The sequence below is a fragment of the Peromyscus californicus genome, unplaced genomic scaffold (assembly GCF_007827085.1).
Source record: "Peromyscus californicus insignis strain IS unplaced genomic scaffold, ASM782708v3 Scaffold_9__1_contigs__length_137607984, whole genome shotgun sequence".
NCBI lineage: Eukaryota > Metazoa > Chordata > Mammalia > Rodentia > Cricetidae > Peromyscus > Peromyscus californicus.
Window position 1 is genome coordinate 69336261 of NW_026294617.1, and position 18002 is coordinate 69354262.

General features: G+C 50.4%; 1 protein-coding gene across 2 annotated transcripts; it reads right to left on the reverse strand.

Moving 5' to 3' along the window:
* Window positions 1–1255: 1255 nt before the first annotated feature.
* On the reverse strand, window positions 1256–11704 carry Chrnb2 (cholinergic receptor nicotinic beta 2 subunit). Of its 2 annotated transcripts, none has more exons than XM_052731526.1 (6): window positions 11253–11704; window positions 10043–10245; window positions 9878–9922; window positions 9241–9350; window positions 7314–8286; window positions 1256–3817 (listed from the first exon to the last, which is right to left on the reverse strand). In XM_052731526.1, the coding sequence occupies exons 1-6, from the start codon at window positions 11314–11316 to the stop codon at window positions 3647–3649; spliced, it is 1566 nt and encodes a 521-aa protein (XP_052587486.1). In that variant the 5' UTR covers window positions 11317–11704; the 3' UTR covers window positions 1256–3646. The 2 variants fall into 2 exon arrangements, with proteins under 2 accessions (XP_052587486.1, XP_052587487.1); XM_052731527.1 differs by having other exon boundaries at window positions 10100–10245; window positions 11253–11699.
* Window positions 11705–18002: the final 6298 nt, after the last annotated feature.

The window sequence follows — 18002 nt, forward strand, 5'->3', positions numbered from 1 at the left end:
CTGTTAGAAAGTTTCATGTCTTGGTTGCTTGGGGGAGGTGAGAGTGGGGACAGAGAAACCTGCGACACTAAAATCTTTGGCCACAGCTGTTTCGGGGTCCCCACTGCTCCGACAGTCTGACTGGGTGGGAAGGTGGTGTGTCGATGGGTTGGGCTCCAGCTGCGTCCTCAGCGCTGTGCTCTCTGCTTCACACCACCCCTCCCCATCCAAGCCCACCATCTCATTCCCTGTTCACCGGGGCATATATAGGACTTCAAAGCCCCAAATGAAGAGATGGCACCGGGAACTATCACAAACCACTGTTCGTGCCGGCCTCACCTGGGTTTTCCTCGCCACAAGCGTTCAGCCTGTACTGTGCCATTTGGAAGGGAGTCACGGCTGGGAAGCAGGATGGGTTCGAGCACATCTTTTACCTTTGTGGATGGCTTCCAAAGTCTCCCTCTTCAATTTCAAGGAAACTCATCTCTTCCTACATAGTAACTTACTTCAGAATTCCTGGAAGACCCATCTTTGACCTTTCAATGGTAATGCCATACCTGAGGACATTGAGTGACAGCTCCTTCCTCATGCTTTAGACAGATGGGACAACTGAGGTCAGAAGAGCCAGCAACACGTTTTGGGGCACAACCTTAAGACCAGGACTTTATGTGGTATCGTTCACCACCTGCTTAAATTCAATCCTCAGGGAACAGCAGTTCTAAAGGCAGTTCAAGGTGACAGCGCCTGCTGTCCTGGAGTCTCAAATTCCTCTGTCCTCAGGCAGCCACTGGGCCTGCGTTTGAGGAAATGGGGTATTCCTGTCTCTGAGGACGTAACCAGCTTTGTGGGCTAGAAGTGTTGCTCAGGGTAGAGTGCTGTTTGGCATGCACAAGTGGATCCCTGGCCCCCAAATTTGAAGATAGACAGTTTTCTTAAAGCCTAAGGTAAAGGCCTAGAGAGGCTCACCCACAGTTTCACTCTGATCCCAGGATTTGGGCGTGGCTCATGCCTGAGCTGTAGGAGTCTGCCAGCTGAAACCTGGGTTTCTTAGAGCGTGAGCTGGAGAGGAAGGCCCAGCCTCCTGGCCATTTCTTTTGCATCTGATCAATGGAGCAGATGAGGAGGGCAGCGTGTGCTGCCACTCACCTTTCCTTTTGAAATAAATGCCTTCCCCTCCCTTGAGTGGGGGTTCCCCTGCATTCTCCCCTTCCGTAGCTGCCAATCTTGTCCGGAAGGGTTAGCTCCCTTCCCCAAAAACAGAACCAAGTAACAGACATATTTGGAAACAATTTTAAGAGGAATGAGTCCAGCTACAGGGGGTGGGGGTGGGGGTGAGTTTAGGGAGAGGGATGTGGACCATTGCAAATATCCCAGGAGTGGAGACGGGCGTGCCAAGGATGGCATGAAGATGAGTGGACTGAAGGCGGATGGGCAAGGTGTCCTCCGGTCCCCAAAGTTGTAGTCCTTTGGGAAGCACGTGACCAACACACTGACAGACTTCTCAGACATGATGGGATAATTATTACAAAGTGACACTTGTTCTGTCCAGTTGGGTTTGGTGAGTGGGAAGCTGGCCAGTGTAAGTGGGGCTCCACAGCCACTTCTGCCTGGAAGCAGAGGGGTGACAAGAATTATGACACTCTGCTTGGAGAACAATTCGGAGAAGACTCCAAAGGCCTTTGCTTTCCTCCCTAGGAGGCTTCCCAAAGGCCATGGTGACAGGCAGGGAGCAGCTACCAGGCCCTCTGAAGACATGCTCTGCTGCTGCTCCTGATCTCTCGGGAGCTTGCGTCCCTCAGGCAGGACTGTCAGAGGCCGAGTCCCAGAGGACAGGCACAGTCGCCAGTCCCCCATTGTCCTTGTTCCTTACAAGGACGTCCTTCCCTTCCCCTGTAATCTCCCCCCCTCCCCCCCAAAAAAAAGCCTTCTGAAGGGTTCTGTGTCCTGTTTGCTTTCGGCCTTCCGCACTTCTTGGCACCAGCTGCTCCAGACTTGTAGGTCTCCATAGTGGCAGGGAGCCTGTGGGCCATCTTCCAGGCAAAGGTGGACGCCAGCTTACTGGAACTTGGTCACTGATGGGAATCCCCAACTCCTTTCTTCATGGCCTCTCCCATGCCACCCTGTCCCAGGGACCTGATTCTCTCCAGAGTCAGCTCCATGGAGGAGGCAAGGAGCCTCCCAACTTCACCCAGGGTAGAGACAGAAGACCCAAAATGACAGGGGCCAAGTTTCCCCAAAGCCTCCCAGTATCCTTTAGGGTTCACACTACCCTGGCACATAATAGCCTCCTACCATCCCTCCCTCATTGTAGTCTTCCTCACCCGAAATGGGGGGGGGCAGCATTGCCCCAGGATCCTTCACCCACAGGTCCTTCCCACCCATCACAGTTCTGCCAATTTCTGTCCTCATGGTTCAAATGCTGAGAGCAGGTTCTAAGGTGGGCACTGTTTGCCTGATATGTTCAACAGGACATGGCCAGGAGTCCAACAAACTGCTCATTGACCTTTCCAGCCTTGGCTGGTGACTGATTGGGACAACAGCCAGTCATAGGAGGTAGAAAGTCAAGGGTGGCCAGAGCAGCAGCTGGTGGGGTCTCGAAGAGGCTGGAATGCCTGCACTGGTGCTGCCCTCCAGAGGGGCAACACCTTTCCAGGTGCTACTTAGAACTCTGGGGGCTGTTTATGATGTTGGGGTGCCTTCTCTGGGGCTGGAAGTTTGGGGGGTAGAGGGGAGAGGCCTAATACAGGCAGTTTCTTGTTCTAGTAAAAGGAGGTCCCTCTTGCCACCAAGCAGAGATGCCCCTGAGTCCATCCTACAACTGGGATGTACACTGAGGCACAGTTCCGATGTCTCTCACTTAGGTCCTTCAAGCAGTCTGTGGCCTTGGAGCAAGGAGGAGGGGGCTCGCTCACCTTCCAGGCCTGTTCCAGATCTGTAACATGGCTCCCACTGGAATCCAGCACTGTAAGAGTTCTGAGTCTATGAGCCTAGAACTCTCACCTAGCTCGTGACCTTCAGAGGTTCCCCTAACACCTTACCTTTAAAAGTGAGAGAAGCAGAGGGAAATCTGGGAGTGCAGAGAATTCTGCCCTGGCAGAAGGGAACCTGGAACTGGGCCCTGGAGCCCTCCAAAGCACAGGCTGTGGGACTAAGTTGAAGCTCCTCGGGAGACTGTGGGGCCAGCTGAAGCTCTCAGGAAGAGCCCCTAAACCTGCAAGTCCTCCCAGATCAGCTGCTGCCCGCTTCAGTGGGTGGGTGGGTGCCAATTACTGGCCACACTCCTCTGCTCCTGTCTCAGTTGTCCCTGTCAGCCTGGCGGGAGGATCTGAGCCCCCTCTTCCCACCTCCTCTTCTCCCATGATCGGAAGCCATAGAAAACTATCCCTTTCTTGGCCTTTTCTCCAGCACCCTTCCCAAGGCGGATGGCTCTGAGACCTCTGGCCTCTGCTTACCAGCCTTGGCTCCCACCATTAACACTACGGTCTGAATTAGCTCAGGAGGAGGAGGAGAACGGCTTGAACAGGAGGCAGCTGGTCCAGCCTCCAGGCTGGAGGGCTCTGTGTGAATGGAGGTGTGAAGCAGGCCTTCGGTGGAGCGGGACAGATCATCTTCCACCCAGTACTACTGAACCCCAGGGGTCACAGGGTGAGGAGCTGCAGAAGAGGCCTCACTTGGAGCTGGGAGTGGAGTGGTCAGGGTGGAGGAAGGTAGTGGCAGTGTAGTTCTGGAAGAGAGGCTGCAGGAACATGCCAATGGTGCCGAAGACACAGACAAAGACAAAAATCCAGAGGAAGAGGCGGTCGATCACCATGGCAACATATTTCCAGTCCTCCCTCACCTGGATGGAGGAAATGTAAGTGGCCCAGATATCAGTCTCATAATGTGGGATGGGATAGAAAAGTCCCTGCCACACAAGCACCCCACCCCTCTCCCTCAGCAAACCCAGTACAACCTTTCACAGTCCTGATCTTGCCTGCTGTAAAGCCTCTAGTGCCCCCACTGCCCCCAGGGCCCATCAGAACCTACCCGAAACAAACAGGAGCCTATTTTCTATTGCCTCCCACACTCCAAAATCCAGACTTAGTAAAAACTCCAATATGTCTTAGTTCTCTCACTTCCTTTAAAAAACAAACAAAACAAAACAAAAAAACCTGGCAAACTCCTACACATATTTCAAAATCCTAATCAAGTATAATCTTTATGAAGGCTTCCCCGGTCCTTTTGTTTCCTTGGCACTGGTTATATATTGCCATCATAGCGTTGAGACTATGCCATAGTGCATCGTATGTCTGGCCCTCCACCAAACTGCAAACTCCTACTTCAGAGGTACCCTGATAGCATCTGGGACAGTGTTCAGTAACTGGGAGTGGCCGCCCCTGAAGCTCTACTTCCATGATAGCTTGGGGAACCCCATCCAACAGCATCCCTCCTGCACAGAGGGCCAGAGGGTGCAAATGGAGCCCAGGTAGGAAAAAAATCAGTCAGAAAGCTAATAATGCGTGGGGCTTGAGAACCAACTACACGGTCACCAGAAGAGGCAGCCTCTCTTCTAGCCTGAGTCTGGCCTTTGCACGTGTTCCACTGGGGACCAGCCAGCTCATGAGATGGGGAGAAGGCAGCTGTGCACCTTCATGTAGCCGGCAGCCAGTCACTCATTGAAGTCACAGTTGGGCCTGCCACAGACCTAGCATCCTGCGAGGCACTGGGACACAACCGAGTAAAATAAACAGCCCTGTGGTTTTCAGGCTCCTCAGGGAGCCAGAGACAATACAGAAAAGATTATTTACTGAGAGGGAATGGAAGACTAGGATGGACAAACAGAAGAAAGACAGGAGCAGAGTGTGGCCTGGAAACGCCTCTTCCAGGAGATGGTACTTAGAGCAAGATCCGATGGGCATGAGGGAAGCCCTGTTTCAAAGTCACACTGACCTTGACATGGTCCAGCAAAGCCAACAGAGCCCTACTCACCTGGCTGGTCCCCTCTAAACTGTTCATCTCGTGAAAGGCAAATCTGAGGGAGGACACTAATGAGGCTTGGGAACTAAACACAACTCGGGGTCTTAGGGCTAAGGACGGTGACCCTAAGAAAGAGGTTACCAGAACAACTGGAAGAGCCTGAGTGTGCACTTTACAGTGGTAAAGGTGTTGATGCTGTCTCCAGAATTCGATCTTTGAACCCAGTCATGGTTATCTTGTCGGTTGTTGGTTGCAGTGGGAACTCACATGCTAACCGTGAACTCTACCACTGAGCCACAGCACCAGCCCTGAAGCTGAGTCATGCAAGAGTATCCCTGTTCTTAAGGAGAGACACACTGAAGTGTTTGCAATAAAAGATTATAGATAGGTTTGCTCTTAAGAGCAAAAATTAATAACTAATAGGTTTTTGTCTTTCGGAAAAAGAAGGTTTAATATCAGCTTGATGAGATTTCGAGTCGCCATGGAAACAGACCTGGGCAAGTCTATGGGAAGTTTTCTAGATTAGATTAATTGAGGCAGGCAGCACTATTCCATGGGTTAGGGTCCCAGACAGAAAAAAAAGAACAAAAGAGAAAAAGATTAATTGAGCATCAGCGTTCAGCTCTCCCTGCTTCCCGGCTGCACGTGCAGCGGGACCAGCTGCTCCATGCTCCTGCTCCTACCTTCCCTGCCTTGGGCTGGAACCTCAGCCTGTAAGCCAAAGTGAACCTTGCTTCCCTGAAGCTGCTTTTGTCTGGCATTTCACCATAGCAATGAGAAAGTAACAAATACAAAGGTTGTTCCAGATGGAGGAACCCAGATGCAAAGGCTCGGGGGCGGGAGAGAGCTTGGCTTGCTTGAGACAACTGAGTGAAAAGCCAGTGACCCAGGCAAAGGGCAGTGTCAGGAGCCGAGGAGGAGCGTGGGTTATTTAACTGCAGCATAGGAAGCTGATCTAGGCAGGCAATTAGGATAGTCTCCTCCGGTCCACACAAGAGCTGAAGTCGAAGGCAGCCCAAGGACCAGGGTGTTAGGGTAAAGCGGGGATCATTTTAGAGGTGGTGCTCAGAGGACAAGACTTTTGATCACTGCAATGATGGAGAGAGAGAGAGAGAGAGAGAGAGAGAGAGAGAGAGAGAGAGAGAAGGATCCCCCAGGCTTCAGTGTGAACCACTTAGACTATGGTGATGCCACTTACTACAAGATGGAGAGACTGGGGCAAGTAAGGGTCAGGGTGGGGGTGTAGATCAAGCACTCAATCCCTCTGAGGCATCCAAGTAGGTCACTGCACCCTCAGCACCTGGCTTGAAATGTAGGCTAGATGATGGACTGCAGAAGGGGTGGAGGCCGGTGATCCAGCAGCAGCTGAGCCCTGCACCCTAGTGTCTCCCAGTTAGCCTCAGCGGCCTCCTCTCCAGTCTCAGCCCCTCTGCCTTCCTCTGAGCTATGAAATGCTCCCTGTCTCATGCTCTCCTGCTGCTGTCCAGAGGAAAAGATGTCTGAACCCAGTTCCCACCCAAAACCACAGGGCCTGCCCTTTCTCCTTCCCCAGCAGGAATGGCAGAGTCCCAGAGGAAATCTTGCTGGTCACTATAGTAACAGCTGAGCCTTGGCCTAGAACCAACCAGGTACCTGAACACTGATCTCAGGGAAGGCCAGATGGCACCCAAAATGGAGGGCAGGATGTTAACCCATCGCACCTTCCCCCAACTCCTGGATTAGTCTCAAGGAATTTCCTTCTGGGAAGACTGGGGGGAAAAAACCAACCAGAAGCCGTATGTGCAGAAAGAGGGTGAGATGACTCTAGGGAGCCCAGGCCTCTACCCACACCATCTCTATAAATATTTCATTAGACTCTTTTCAAGGCCCAGGACAGTAGAAGTGGGATATTGATTTTTAAATTCTGCTCTCTCCACTGGAATCAACCCCATGGAACCTCTAAACTTCCCTTTGCCTGACTGTGGTCGTCACTGTCCTCAATTTTGCCTGCTCTGTGGCCCACAAGGACTCACCTCCATTTGCACTAAGAGCAACACATTAACAACTTGGATGTGGTCATGTGAGCTACAGGGAAAATCTCGGTGACACCCTCAAACCCGAAAGAACTTCTCCCTGCCATAAGGTTCCTGGCTACCTCCCTCACACTGAAGATGTCTGAGCGCATGCATCTCACACCCTGAGTTCTGTTCCTCGCAGGAACCACAAGGTCATCCTTCTGGTACAGACTCCAAAGTAGGCAAGTCAACCTGCTAGCCTACCCCGAGAGTCCACCTCACTTATGTTTTCTCTCCCCTGTACCCTTGCTTTGAGACTCTAAGCAATACCTGCTCCCCACACACAGGGGCTCCTAGGATGCCTAGCTCACACTCCATACTCACACTCTGGTCGTCATCCTCACTTCGCATATGGTCTGCAATGAAGCGTACGCCGTCCACTGCCTCCCGGAGGCCGCAGCTGCAAGGCCCCACCGAGCGCCCTGGACCAGCTGCAGATGCGGGCTCAGCCCTGAAGGCTCCAGTCAAGCCCTGCACTGATGCAGGGTTGACAAAGCAGGTGCATGGGTCAGCGGCAGGGCCCTCACGGAAGAAGAGCGCGCCTGCCCCCTCGCGCTCCCGCTGGCGCCTCCGCAGGCGCAGGCGCTGCCGTGCACAGCGGTAGCGTGGCTGCTGCAGGAAGAGCAGGGTGGGCAGCTTCTCCAGGAAGACCACTTTGACCCAGGGAGCCATGGTGTGCGTGGTGGGCGAGCGGTGGTGCACGTTGAGCACACACACGCTAGTGACAATGGAGAAGGTGACTAGCACCATGGTGAACATGAGGTACTTTCCCACCAGCGGTACGTCAAGGGAGGTGGGAGGCACAATCTTGGAGATGAGCAGCAGGAATACCGTAAGCGCTAGCAGCACAGAGATGCAAAGTGTCATCTTCTCCCCGCAGTCCGAGGGCAGGTAGAAGACCAGGATGGCCAGCGAGGTGATGAGGACGCAGGGGATGATGAGGTTGATGGTGTAGAAGAGTGGCTTGCGCCGAATGATGAAGTCATAGGTGATATCCACGTAGGTGGAATCATCTGGGTTCTCGTTGCGCCGGCCTGGCAGCGCGATGATGTCCCACTCCCCACTGGGTGTGAAGTCGTCCAGGCTGGCCACATCACTTTTGAGCACCAGGTCGATCTCCGTGCGGTCATAGGTCCATGAGCGGAACTTCATGGTGCAGTTCTGCTGGTCAAAGGGGAAGTGCTTCACCTCAATCTTGCATGCACTCTTGTAGATGGCAGGCGGTAGCCAAAAGATGCTGCCATCATAGGAGACCACCGCATTGGAATAGAAGGATACCTCGTACATGCCGTCAGCACTGCCAAGGAATGGGGCAGTCAGCCCTGGCTTGAGGGTCTCCATCCCACTCATCAACCCAGCAAGGAGGACCCAGGCTGTGAATGACCATCTCATACAAAGATATTGTGCAGGAATGGAGCTGGGGGTGGGGATATGCATGGGCTGGTGGTAAGAACAGGTGTCCTATTCAGGAGGCATGTATATCCCTTCAGTGGTAGAAGAGAATGGTCGGGGGTGGGATGCATCTGCTACTTGTCCCACGTTGTGTAAACTGACTAGTCCTTATGAGGGTAGAGGTGGGGGAAGCCAGAGAGGCCAGAGCAAGGAGTCCCAAGCAATGAAAGGATATGGGCACAGTCCCATCATTAAGGGAGTTTTGTGCCGTAAAGGTAAGAAGACTCATTGAAGGGAACAGAACAGAATCTAGCTGAAATAAGGCCCATAAGTTCTTTGTCACCACCCAGGCTTCCAGAAGTGCCCATTCTTTTTTTTTTTTTTTTTTTTTTTTTTTGGTTTTTTTTGAGACAGGGTTTCTCTGTGTAGCTTTGCGCCTTTCCTGGAACTCGCTTTGGAGACCAGGCTGGCCTCGAACTCACAGAGATCCACCTGGCTCTGCCTCCCAAGTGCTGGGATTAAAGGCGTGCACCACCACCGCCCGGCCCAGAAGTGCCCATTCTTGAATCAACTTAGGCATTGACAACTGTCAATCTTCCCTCTCCCTACCCCAGTTCCAAATACTGGCAATCTAAGTAGCTGGAAGGGGCTGGTCAAGGTCCAAGTCACGATGGGCTCACACTGCATCCCACTAGCTGGGTCTGTCTGTGAGGATAATGCCTGTCTACAACCTGCCAGGGAAAAGCCATCTCCTTCTCACAACAGCACATGCCTCTTACATCCCCACCCCATGATTTCATCCTCTGCCAAGCACACCTCTGGTCTTCCATAACCTTCTTATCACTCCAGGGTCACCTACTTGTTGTATAGGACCACATCTGGGAGCCAGATGTGTTTGGAAGGGAGCCGGACTTTCTTCATATTGTCGAACTCCTCGGGCTTCCAGGTGAGGCGATAATCTTCCCACTCCTGGGAAGGGAGAGAGTAAAGCAACACCAACCTCCAGCCCCAGAGGGGGCCCAGAGTCAAAGAAAGGGACAAGAGAACTCACATGGCCTGTGGCAAACTTGAAAAAGTCAGCCTTCTCTCCACAGTGACTTCTCTGCCCAGACATGGGTCATGTGATGATGCTTCTTTGTTTAATTTGCACATCTGAGCCAGGATATTAGACTTTACATTTTACAGATGTGAAAATGACTCTTGGGAGCATTTAACATTTAAAGTCACAGAGTCAAGCAGGTATGGTAGTGAATACCTTTAATTTCAGTACTAGTGAGGCAGAGACAGGCAGACATCTCTGTGAGTTCAAGACCACCCTGATCCATATAGTGAGTTCTAGGTCAGCCAGGGCTACACAGGGAGACCAGATCCTAAATTAATTAATTACAGTGCTGGTGAGTGGCCCAATCAAGGATTCAAATCCAACTATTCAGGACTCCTCTCTGAAGGAAATGAAGAGAGGAGGGGGGGGGGTGTGGGTAGGAAAGAGCACTGACCTGGGTCAGCCAGACATTGGTGGTCATGATCTGCTCCCGCTCATGCTGCAGGGAAACAGAGCAGCTGCTGAAAAGGCCCCCCAGTCCTCAGACCTTCCACCACCCTCCTAAGGTCCCCACCACCGCCACCCCAGAAGCGCCTCAGGAGCAAACTCAGATGCTAACCCTTTCTGGCTGGGCTGGCTTCTGTGGCTGGACAAAGAGTTCGAGACCCACACTCACCACACTGATGAGCTGGGCCAGTGACACCATGAGCTGGACAGTGACCTGATCGGAGCCATTAGTGGCTGGCCGGATCAGCTTGTTGTAGCGGGAGGGATCCAGGAGATGCTCCACTAGCCGCTCCTCTGTGTCAGTACCCAAAACCCCTGGGCAAGGCAAGGCAGTAAGTGGGTAAACAGAAGGGCTCACAAAAGCCCACCTACCCCGGTAGTGGGGTAATAGATCAATTAGCTCAGTCTGCAAGTCACAGCCTCTTACAACCCTGTGCTTAAGGATATTGCAAAATGTTCAATTATGCCTTGGGACCACAGAAGCCCCAGGTTGACTTTCATAGGTAAGTCCCTCTCTGAGACCATATCACGAGTCCAAACAGCTCCAGAGAGACACCTCTAGACTAACCACCCACTCTGAAAAGATTAATTGGGACTTGTTTTCCCCAAAAGGTCTCAGATGGACAAGCCTCTGAGGCTTGCTTGAGGTCTCTGCCTCCATGGTTTGGAGCAGAATAGCGGGGTTGCCTGATCTGGGGGTGCAGGCACCCACCCCCTGTGCTGTCATGCAGGTGTGGAAAGTTCATTCTATTGCGCATTGCCTTGTGCTGGCCCCTCTCCTCATGCCTCCCCTTCTGTGACTCTCCACAAGCACACCATCTGCGCACCCCACAGAGCACCGCCCTCGCCCTCAGTCTGGCATTTTCTCTCTTCCAAGTCTCCTGTCCCATCCTACAAGAGATGGGAAGTCACTGGTGTCCCCTTCCCGCCTTGTCCCTCCCTGTAGGGTGACCCAAATCAGGACCCCAATGAGGAGGATGGGAAATACTGGGGAGCCGGGAGGAAGGCGTTAACCGGGGTCATAAAAAGTCAAATGCTATCAAGCCTCTTGTCATCCCAGGATCCTCTCCTTCCTTCCTCTTTGTGCTCACTTGCTTCTTCCCTGCAACGGTCAGGTTTCCACCTCTCCGTGGCCTCTCGCCTGCGCCTGCGCCTGGGTCTTCCAGACGCTCCCTGCCGACCCTGGAGTCTCTCCCCATCCCCCAGCAGGCTCCTGCACCTCTAGAGAACCCCTCGTTTCGCCTTTGTCCTTGCAGGGGTGACAGAACTTGGCATCCTGAGCCACTAGCTGAGGCAGGGGAGCCTGGCCGGCCACTTCTTACCTGAACACAGCCAGAGAAGGCCGAAGCTGAGCAGCAGCGCCATAGAGCTGGAGCGCCGGGCCATGCCGCCAGCATAGCGCGCTGCCGGCCTGACACTAGGGCTGCGGGCGGAGCGCTGTCCGTGGTGCTGAAGCAGCGCAGCCGCCTGCTTCCGGGTGGGGCTCTGGGCCTCCAGGGCTGAACGGCTCCTGGAACGCTAGGAGGACCCGGCCTCTCACCGTCCGGGCTGCTCTTCCAGGGAACGCAACTGGGACTGAGAGGGGAGGAGTCTCCGCCCCGGAGGCGGAAGCGCGGGATCCCAAGGAAAAAAAGGTGGTCCCTGGGTGGGATGCTCTTTGGCTGGGCCTGCCTAGGTCGGGTATGCGTGAGGAGAAAGCGACCCACTGCTCGGTGGACGAGTTCAAATGCCCCGAAGCTGGGGCAGGACTTGGAGAGGTTTGAGCAGGGCTGGGGGGGAGCAAGAGTGGGAGGGACACAAGTAGGTCAGGGCGGAGTGAGTTGGGGGCGTTTCTGGGGTTCCCGTCCTCCCTTATATTCTTACCCAAACTAATGATTCTGCTTTTCAGGAAAGCTAAGGATGCGCAGAGAATACGCGTGTTAGGAACAAAGAGGCAGGGAACAGGGAGCTGACTAGTTTTAAAAAGCAAATTGCTTTGGAGTTTTGGAATAGAGTCCTTTCACCGGTCCCTTTCTCTGCTCCCTAAGCTCCAATAAGGCCAAGATCCTGCCATCCTTCGGGGGGAATCTAAGGTAGAAAGGTCTAGACCTCCTGAAAAGAAGGTAGCCTTGAAGGTTCTGACATATGGATAAGCAGCCAGTATCAATGGTCCCTTCCACTCCAGTTGTCTTCTGTGTTCTGTGGAGATCAGGGGACCACTTCACAGAGAAAGAATGAAGCTAACACAAAGGAGAGCAGAGATGGGAGAGGTGTCAAAACTCAATGACATCTTTGATCTTGAAAGCCCTGAACTTTTAGCTATGGAGCCCATAAAGGACCCCTTTTTTCTTAGTGGATCAGTGGTCACTTTCAACCAAAAAGATTCCGGTCTAAAGCAGACTTGGTAGACAGCAAGGCTTCTTTCATTTCATCAATGCCTGCTTCCCTAATCTCATCTGGGCACATTGTCCTCAGCTCCACACTCAGCTATTAGCAATGTCTGTAAGATCCTTGAATATTTAACCCCTCCCAGCCCTTAGCCTTTTAAACATATAGTTCCCTCCAGCTCTTTTATCACCCCATCCCCCCTAACTACCTTCTACTTAAACTTGAGTGTTTGCAGGAATTTCAGTTCCTGGGGGAAGCTGTGACTGACCAAGGATTGAGTTAGGCACCTTGTTAGACTCTAGAATATCCTTCTATGGCAGCCACTGCCTTTCCAACTAGAGTATGAACTAGCATAGGGCCTGGCTTAAGATGAAGGCTTAACAGGAAAGTGGTACTGCATGACAGACATATTTTAGTGTATATGGGAAATTCCTGTCTATAAGTGCAAGCAGAAGCAACCTAATTAACAAGTGCTCGGATTTTGGGAGTCCAAGGGTTAGTGACGCAGCTTGGTGAGAGTGCTCACCTAGTGTGTACAAAGCCTTCAATTCAGTCCCCAGCATGGGAAGAAAAAGGTGGGGAAGAGTTTGAAGGGGAAAGACAGCAAAGGACAGGAGAAGCAGCAAGATGATGGGGGGCACCCATAGTGTATGTGGAAGTGGGTTTAGATCTATGCCACAGGTGCAGGGCATGTGCAGGGTCTATGCATGTGTAATAATTTCTTCAGGAAGAGATCTGAACACCAAGAAGTGAAGCCTAGAGAGAAGCAGGGTGTGCAGTCACACCACTTGGGGAAAGGCTCAAGAGTAGATCTGTCTTCAACAATTTAGATCAACATGTATTGAGTATGTCCTGTGAGCCCAGAATTGTTTGGAGCTGAGGAGGCAATGATCAAAGACTTGGTTCCAGTTATTAAAGAGCCCACACTGGCAGCAGATTACTAGCCATGGTGATGACTGCTCTCGGAAAGACACAGAGGACTGTGGAATCTGGGAACAGGGAAGGCAACAGCCTGCATGGACTAGGTAGGACATAAATGGAAGTGGAGATGAATCATAGGGCAAGGCTAGCTTACAGCTCTTCCACACTCCTGAGACAGCATGTCCAGTGGGTGCAGCATGGTTGAGGAAGGCTGGCAATGTCTTCGGTTGCTAAACTTCCTAGAGTGCTTACACTTTTCTTGATGACAGACTGAAGGCCACTCACCTTTTAGATCACAGATTGGGGGACCATTCATTGCCTTCTAGATGACAGACTTCTAGATCACTTGCCTTCTACATGACAGGCTGGGGGGGGGGGGGCATACACCTCGTCTAAAGCCTGTGGTTGTTCTTGCCAGTCCAGGTAGCCTGTATACCTTGGTCTTCAAGTTATCTTCTCAAAACTTCAGTTTTGGCTTCAAGTTTACTTCTAGCTTGGTAAGGATGAGTCCACTGAGATAACCACCCAGTGACTGGGGAGAGTGGGACAGCCTCCCTCCTCATGTGTACCCACATGCCTTCTATACCGTCCCCCGGGAAGAGAGGTTACAGGAGAGATACAGAACCATGTAGGGTTGGGACAAACACAGAAATGTCAACCCTGACACAACAGGGTTAGTAAGCAGAGTTCCAGTGCCCTGGATTGCAAGGAATATTTTCTTTTGAAAATATCAAAGTTAATATATTTCCTTTAAAGTGATTTACATTTTATAATCTTGTTGCCAGAGTAATACTTGTGTTCATAAAGACCAACTTAAAAAATACAAATTAGCAAAACAAAGAGGATTGAGAATCAAACCTCTAAAGGGAGAGACAACCACTTAGCAAAACTATGTATCTACAATTATTTAGGTATAACATTCACACAGAGAAGTAGAGTCAGTGTATCTGGATACATCATCATAACAGAAACACCCAGATTTTGTTTAAAGGAACAATTACCAATAACCAGATGCTTCTCCCAGTCATTATCCCTCCTCGTTGAGGACAGAGACCCCAGTCAACACTACTTCAAGTTCTGGAAGTGGGGCTGGAGCAATGTCTCAGTAGTTAAGAGCACTGGCTGCTCTTCCAGAGGACTCCAGTTTGATTCCTAGCACCCACATGACAGCTCACAACCACCTGTAACTCCAGTTTCAGGGGATGCAATGCCTTCTTCTGGCCTCCACAGACATTGCACCCATTGGTATACACACACACACACCCCCTGTGGATCCACATGGAGATAAGCACTCATACACACAAAATGAAAATATTAAAAAATAAAATTCTGGAACTAGTTATTGGGAATGATTACACAATAGTATGAATGCAAATGGTAAATTTTATGTTATATGTATCTTATCATTATTTGTTTTTGAGAGTTTCATAAATCCCAGGCTGTTCTCAAACTCATAACAGAGCTGAGGCTGGCCTTGAACTCCTGCTCCTGCTGACTCTACCTACCAAGTGTTGAGATTCCAGGCACGTACCACCACACCCATCCAGTTTTTTTAAGATGACTAAAAGGAAAAGAAAAAAAAAAAGAGCTGCCATTCTAATAGCACAGGTCAGCTTTTCCTGTTAGACTTTATATAAATGGAATAATAACCTTTTGTATGTGTGTTTTTGGCATTATGTTAGTGAGAATCATAGCTGCATTGTGTGACTACACTATCATTTACCCATCCACTCTTCCTAGACATTTGTTTCCTATTTAGGACTGCTGTGGACATTCATGTCATATTTTAGGTATACAAATATATACATAAGACGTACATTTTGCTTATCTTGCAAAGAGGAGCAAAGAGTGCTTGCTATACCTTTGCAGTCATCCTTTCTCATTCACTATCCCATTCTCCATAAGGGTAAGTATTCTTTGATCCTATTATTTATTGGTGGTATATACTAGGGGTTTTACATGCTAAGCAAGTCCTCTACTACTGAGATACCCCTCCAACGTGGGAGCCCATTCTCGGGTTCCTCGTGGCTTTACCCAGCAGGTCCTCATAGAGAATGATTAGACCACGGGCCTGAGTGCAGGTGTCTGAGATGGTCTGCACTTGGCTGTGCTGGGGGAGGAGGTCTTTTGCTCCACCCCTTGACGTCTCTATAAAAACCCTGGGGCAGAGACAGCCGGGGCCGTTGGAAAAGGTTCCAGGTCCTCTCGAGGCTATCCTTTATTTTCTATCTGTTTATCTCCGCAAGATTCTCCGCAATAAATCATTCATTCTATCTAATATTTCCTGCTGCTCACACTCAAGAAAACTCTGGGGAGCTGTGGGGTTGGTGGGTAAACGCCCCACACTCCAATTCCTTTTTCTTTTTCTTTTTTTTTTTTAAAGACAGGGTCTGTGTAGCCCAGGCTGGCATCAAATTCATGATCCTCCTGTCTCAGCATCCTGAGTGCTGGATCCCTTCCTTTGTCTTAGAACTTAGGCCTTCCTTCCCAAGCTCCTTCCCCTTCAGAACTAAGTCTTGGTTTGGTTTCCCATAAAGCCCAGTTCTGTTAGTGCTGCTACTGATACTTACTTCCATAGTTTCTTAAGGCTTTGCTGACCTTTTGATCTTCCTTCAACTTGCCACATCCTTCAAGACCTTTGTGTGCCATTGTGATGGCTAAGGAAACTCCATTCTGCACCAGGTATCTCCTTCGTATCTATTAGCCTCTGCCCTAAATTTCTGAAAGATGAGCTCCTAGCAATCTGCACCCTTCCCAGAATGATGTAACTGCTGTGATGATTAACAGCTTGTTCTGGCTTCTGTAAACCTGCTTATCACTGTATACAGGGGAGTAAGGTACCTCCTTCATGGCTGTGAACAGGGGGAAGAGAGACAGCTCCTCACATAGCTGAGGGGAGTGAAGCAGTTTCTTAAACAACTGCAAATCCCACAGCAACGAGGTAATTGTGGTCTCCACCTTTAAAAACCCTTCCCTTAGCCCCTTCTGGGTAGCATGTCTTCAATTTGGCTCTTAAGTCTGTTGCCCTGCTAGCAGTTTTAATAAATCTAGCTAACTACAATTTGAATTGAGTCTGTGGTCTTTTCCCAGTGGTCTCAAACTCCGTAATGCCATCTCTTCTGCTTGGGGCTTGTCTCTTGCTTCATCCACTGTACTCACTCTTCAGAAGTTACTGTCACTTCTTCAGAACACCTTTCCAGACCTCCAAGTCTTCTCCTTTGAGGTACTCCTACAACTTCAATTCAGTACTTGAATGTCTGTCTATGCATTAACTGTCTGGTTTTCTAAGTTTTTATTTATTGTTGGGGGTGAGGCAAAGGCCATGGCATGGTGTGTGAAGATTGGGGAGCAGTTTGTGGAGTTTGTACTCTTCTACCTTTGTGAGTACCCAGGAGTAAACTCAAGGCACTAGGCTTGTGTGACATCTGGCTGGCCCAAATGTCTGCTCTGCCAGGCTGAACATAAACGTGAGAATGTAAGAACTGGGTCTGCTTCATTCAGTGCCGTTTCTTCAGTGCCTCACACACAGTAGGTGCTCAGTAAGCATTTGTCCGCTTCCCACATTTGTAAATTGTGGCTTTATAATTTCTCTTTTCCTTAATATGAGTTCCATGAAGGCAGGGAATTTTTACCCGCTGTTTTCCTGCCCCAGAATTCACTAAACCAACATATCCACTTCATTTCCAGTTTAGCTGGATACCACACTCATGCCTAATCAGTTTAGGTGTGACTTCATATGAGATTTATCAGCAACATAATGCTCTCCCAGCCAGAGAGCTGAGATGCTATAGAAAGTAGCAATAGAAAATCATGCTCCAGTGACCATGACTTCAGGGTTCCTCTGGGAGGTGGGCTGTGATTTACCAGTCTGTAATACTGTGGGACTGTCTCATCATGTTTTCTTCCAAATAAACCCCTTATGAGATGTAGTTCAATGGCAACGCCTAGCCTAGGTGAGACTCTGGGTTCAATCTGGAGGACAATAAATAAATGTATACATTTAAAACTTGTATATGGGGCTGGGTGTAGCTTGAGTTTTCCTGCCTGGCCCACAGTCAGGACAAATCTCTGACACCCGCCAGTCCCACAGCCACTCAGACCCAACCAAGTAAACACAGAGACTTATATTGGTTGCAAACTGTATGGCCGTAGCAGGCTTCTTGCTAACTGTTCTTACAGCTTAAATTAATCCATTTCTATTAATCTATACCTTGCCACATGGCTCGTGGCTTACCGGCATCTTTACATGCTGTTTCTCATCATGGCGGCTGGCAGTGTCTCCCTGACTCAGCCTTCCACTTCCCAGCTCTATTCTCCTCCTTGTCCCGCCTACACTTCCTGCCTGGCCACGGGCCAATCAGTGATTTATTTATTGACCAATCAGCAACACTTTTGACATACAGACCATCCCACAGCAGCTGGGGTGATGGCTATGTAAATGAGAACACTTTTTGCTCTTGCAGAGGACCAGGTTTCAGTTCCAAGCACCCACACAGCAGCTCACAATTATCTGTAACTTCAGTTCCAGGGGATCCAATGCCCTCTTCTGGCTCTGTAGGCACCAAGCACATATGTGGTACATGTACATAGGTGCATGCAAAATATGCACACACATGAAGCTTTTATAGAAAGCTCAAGTCAGGCCTACTGTGTGCACCTGTAATCCCAGTACTTGAAGGCTGAGAAAGGAAGGTCTCAAGTTCTAGTTTCTTGGATAAAGGCTGCAGTCATGTGACCTGTGAAAAGTTCTAAAGGAAGCATGTGGGAAGCCAGAAGACGGGAGC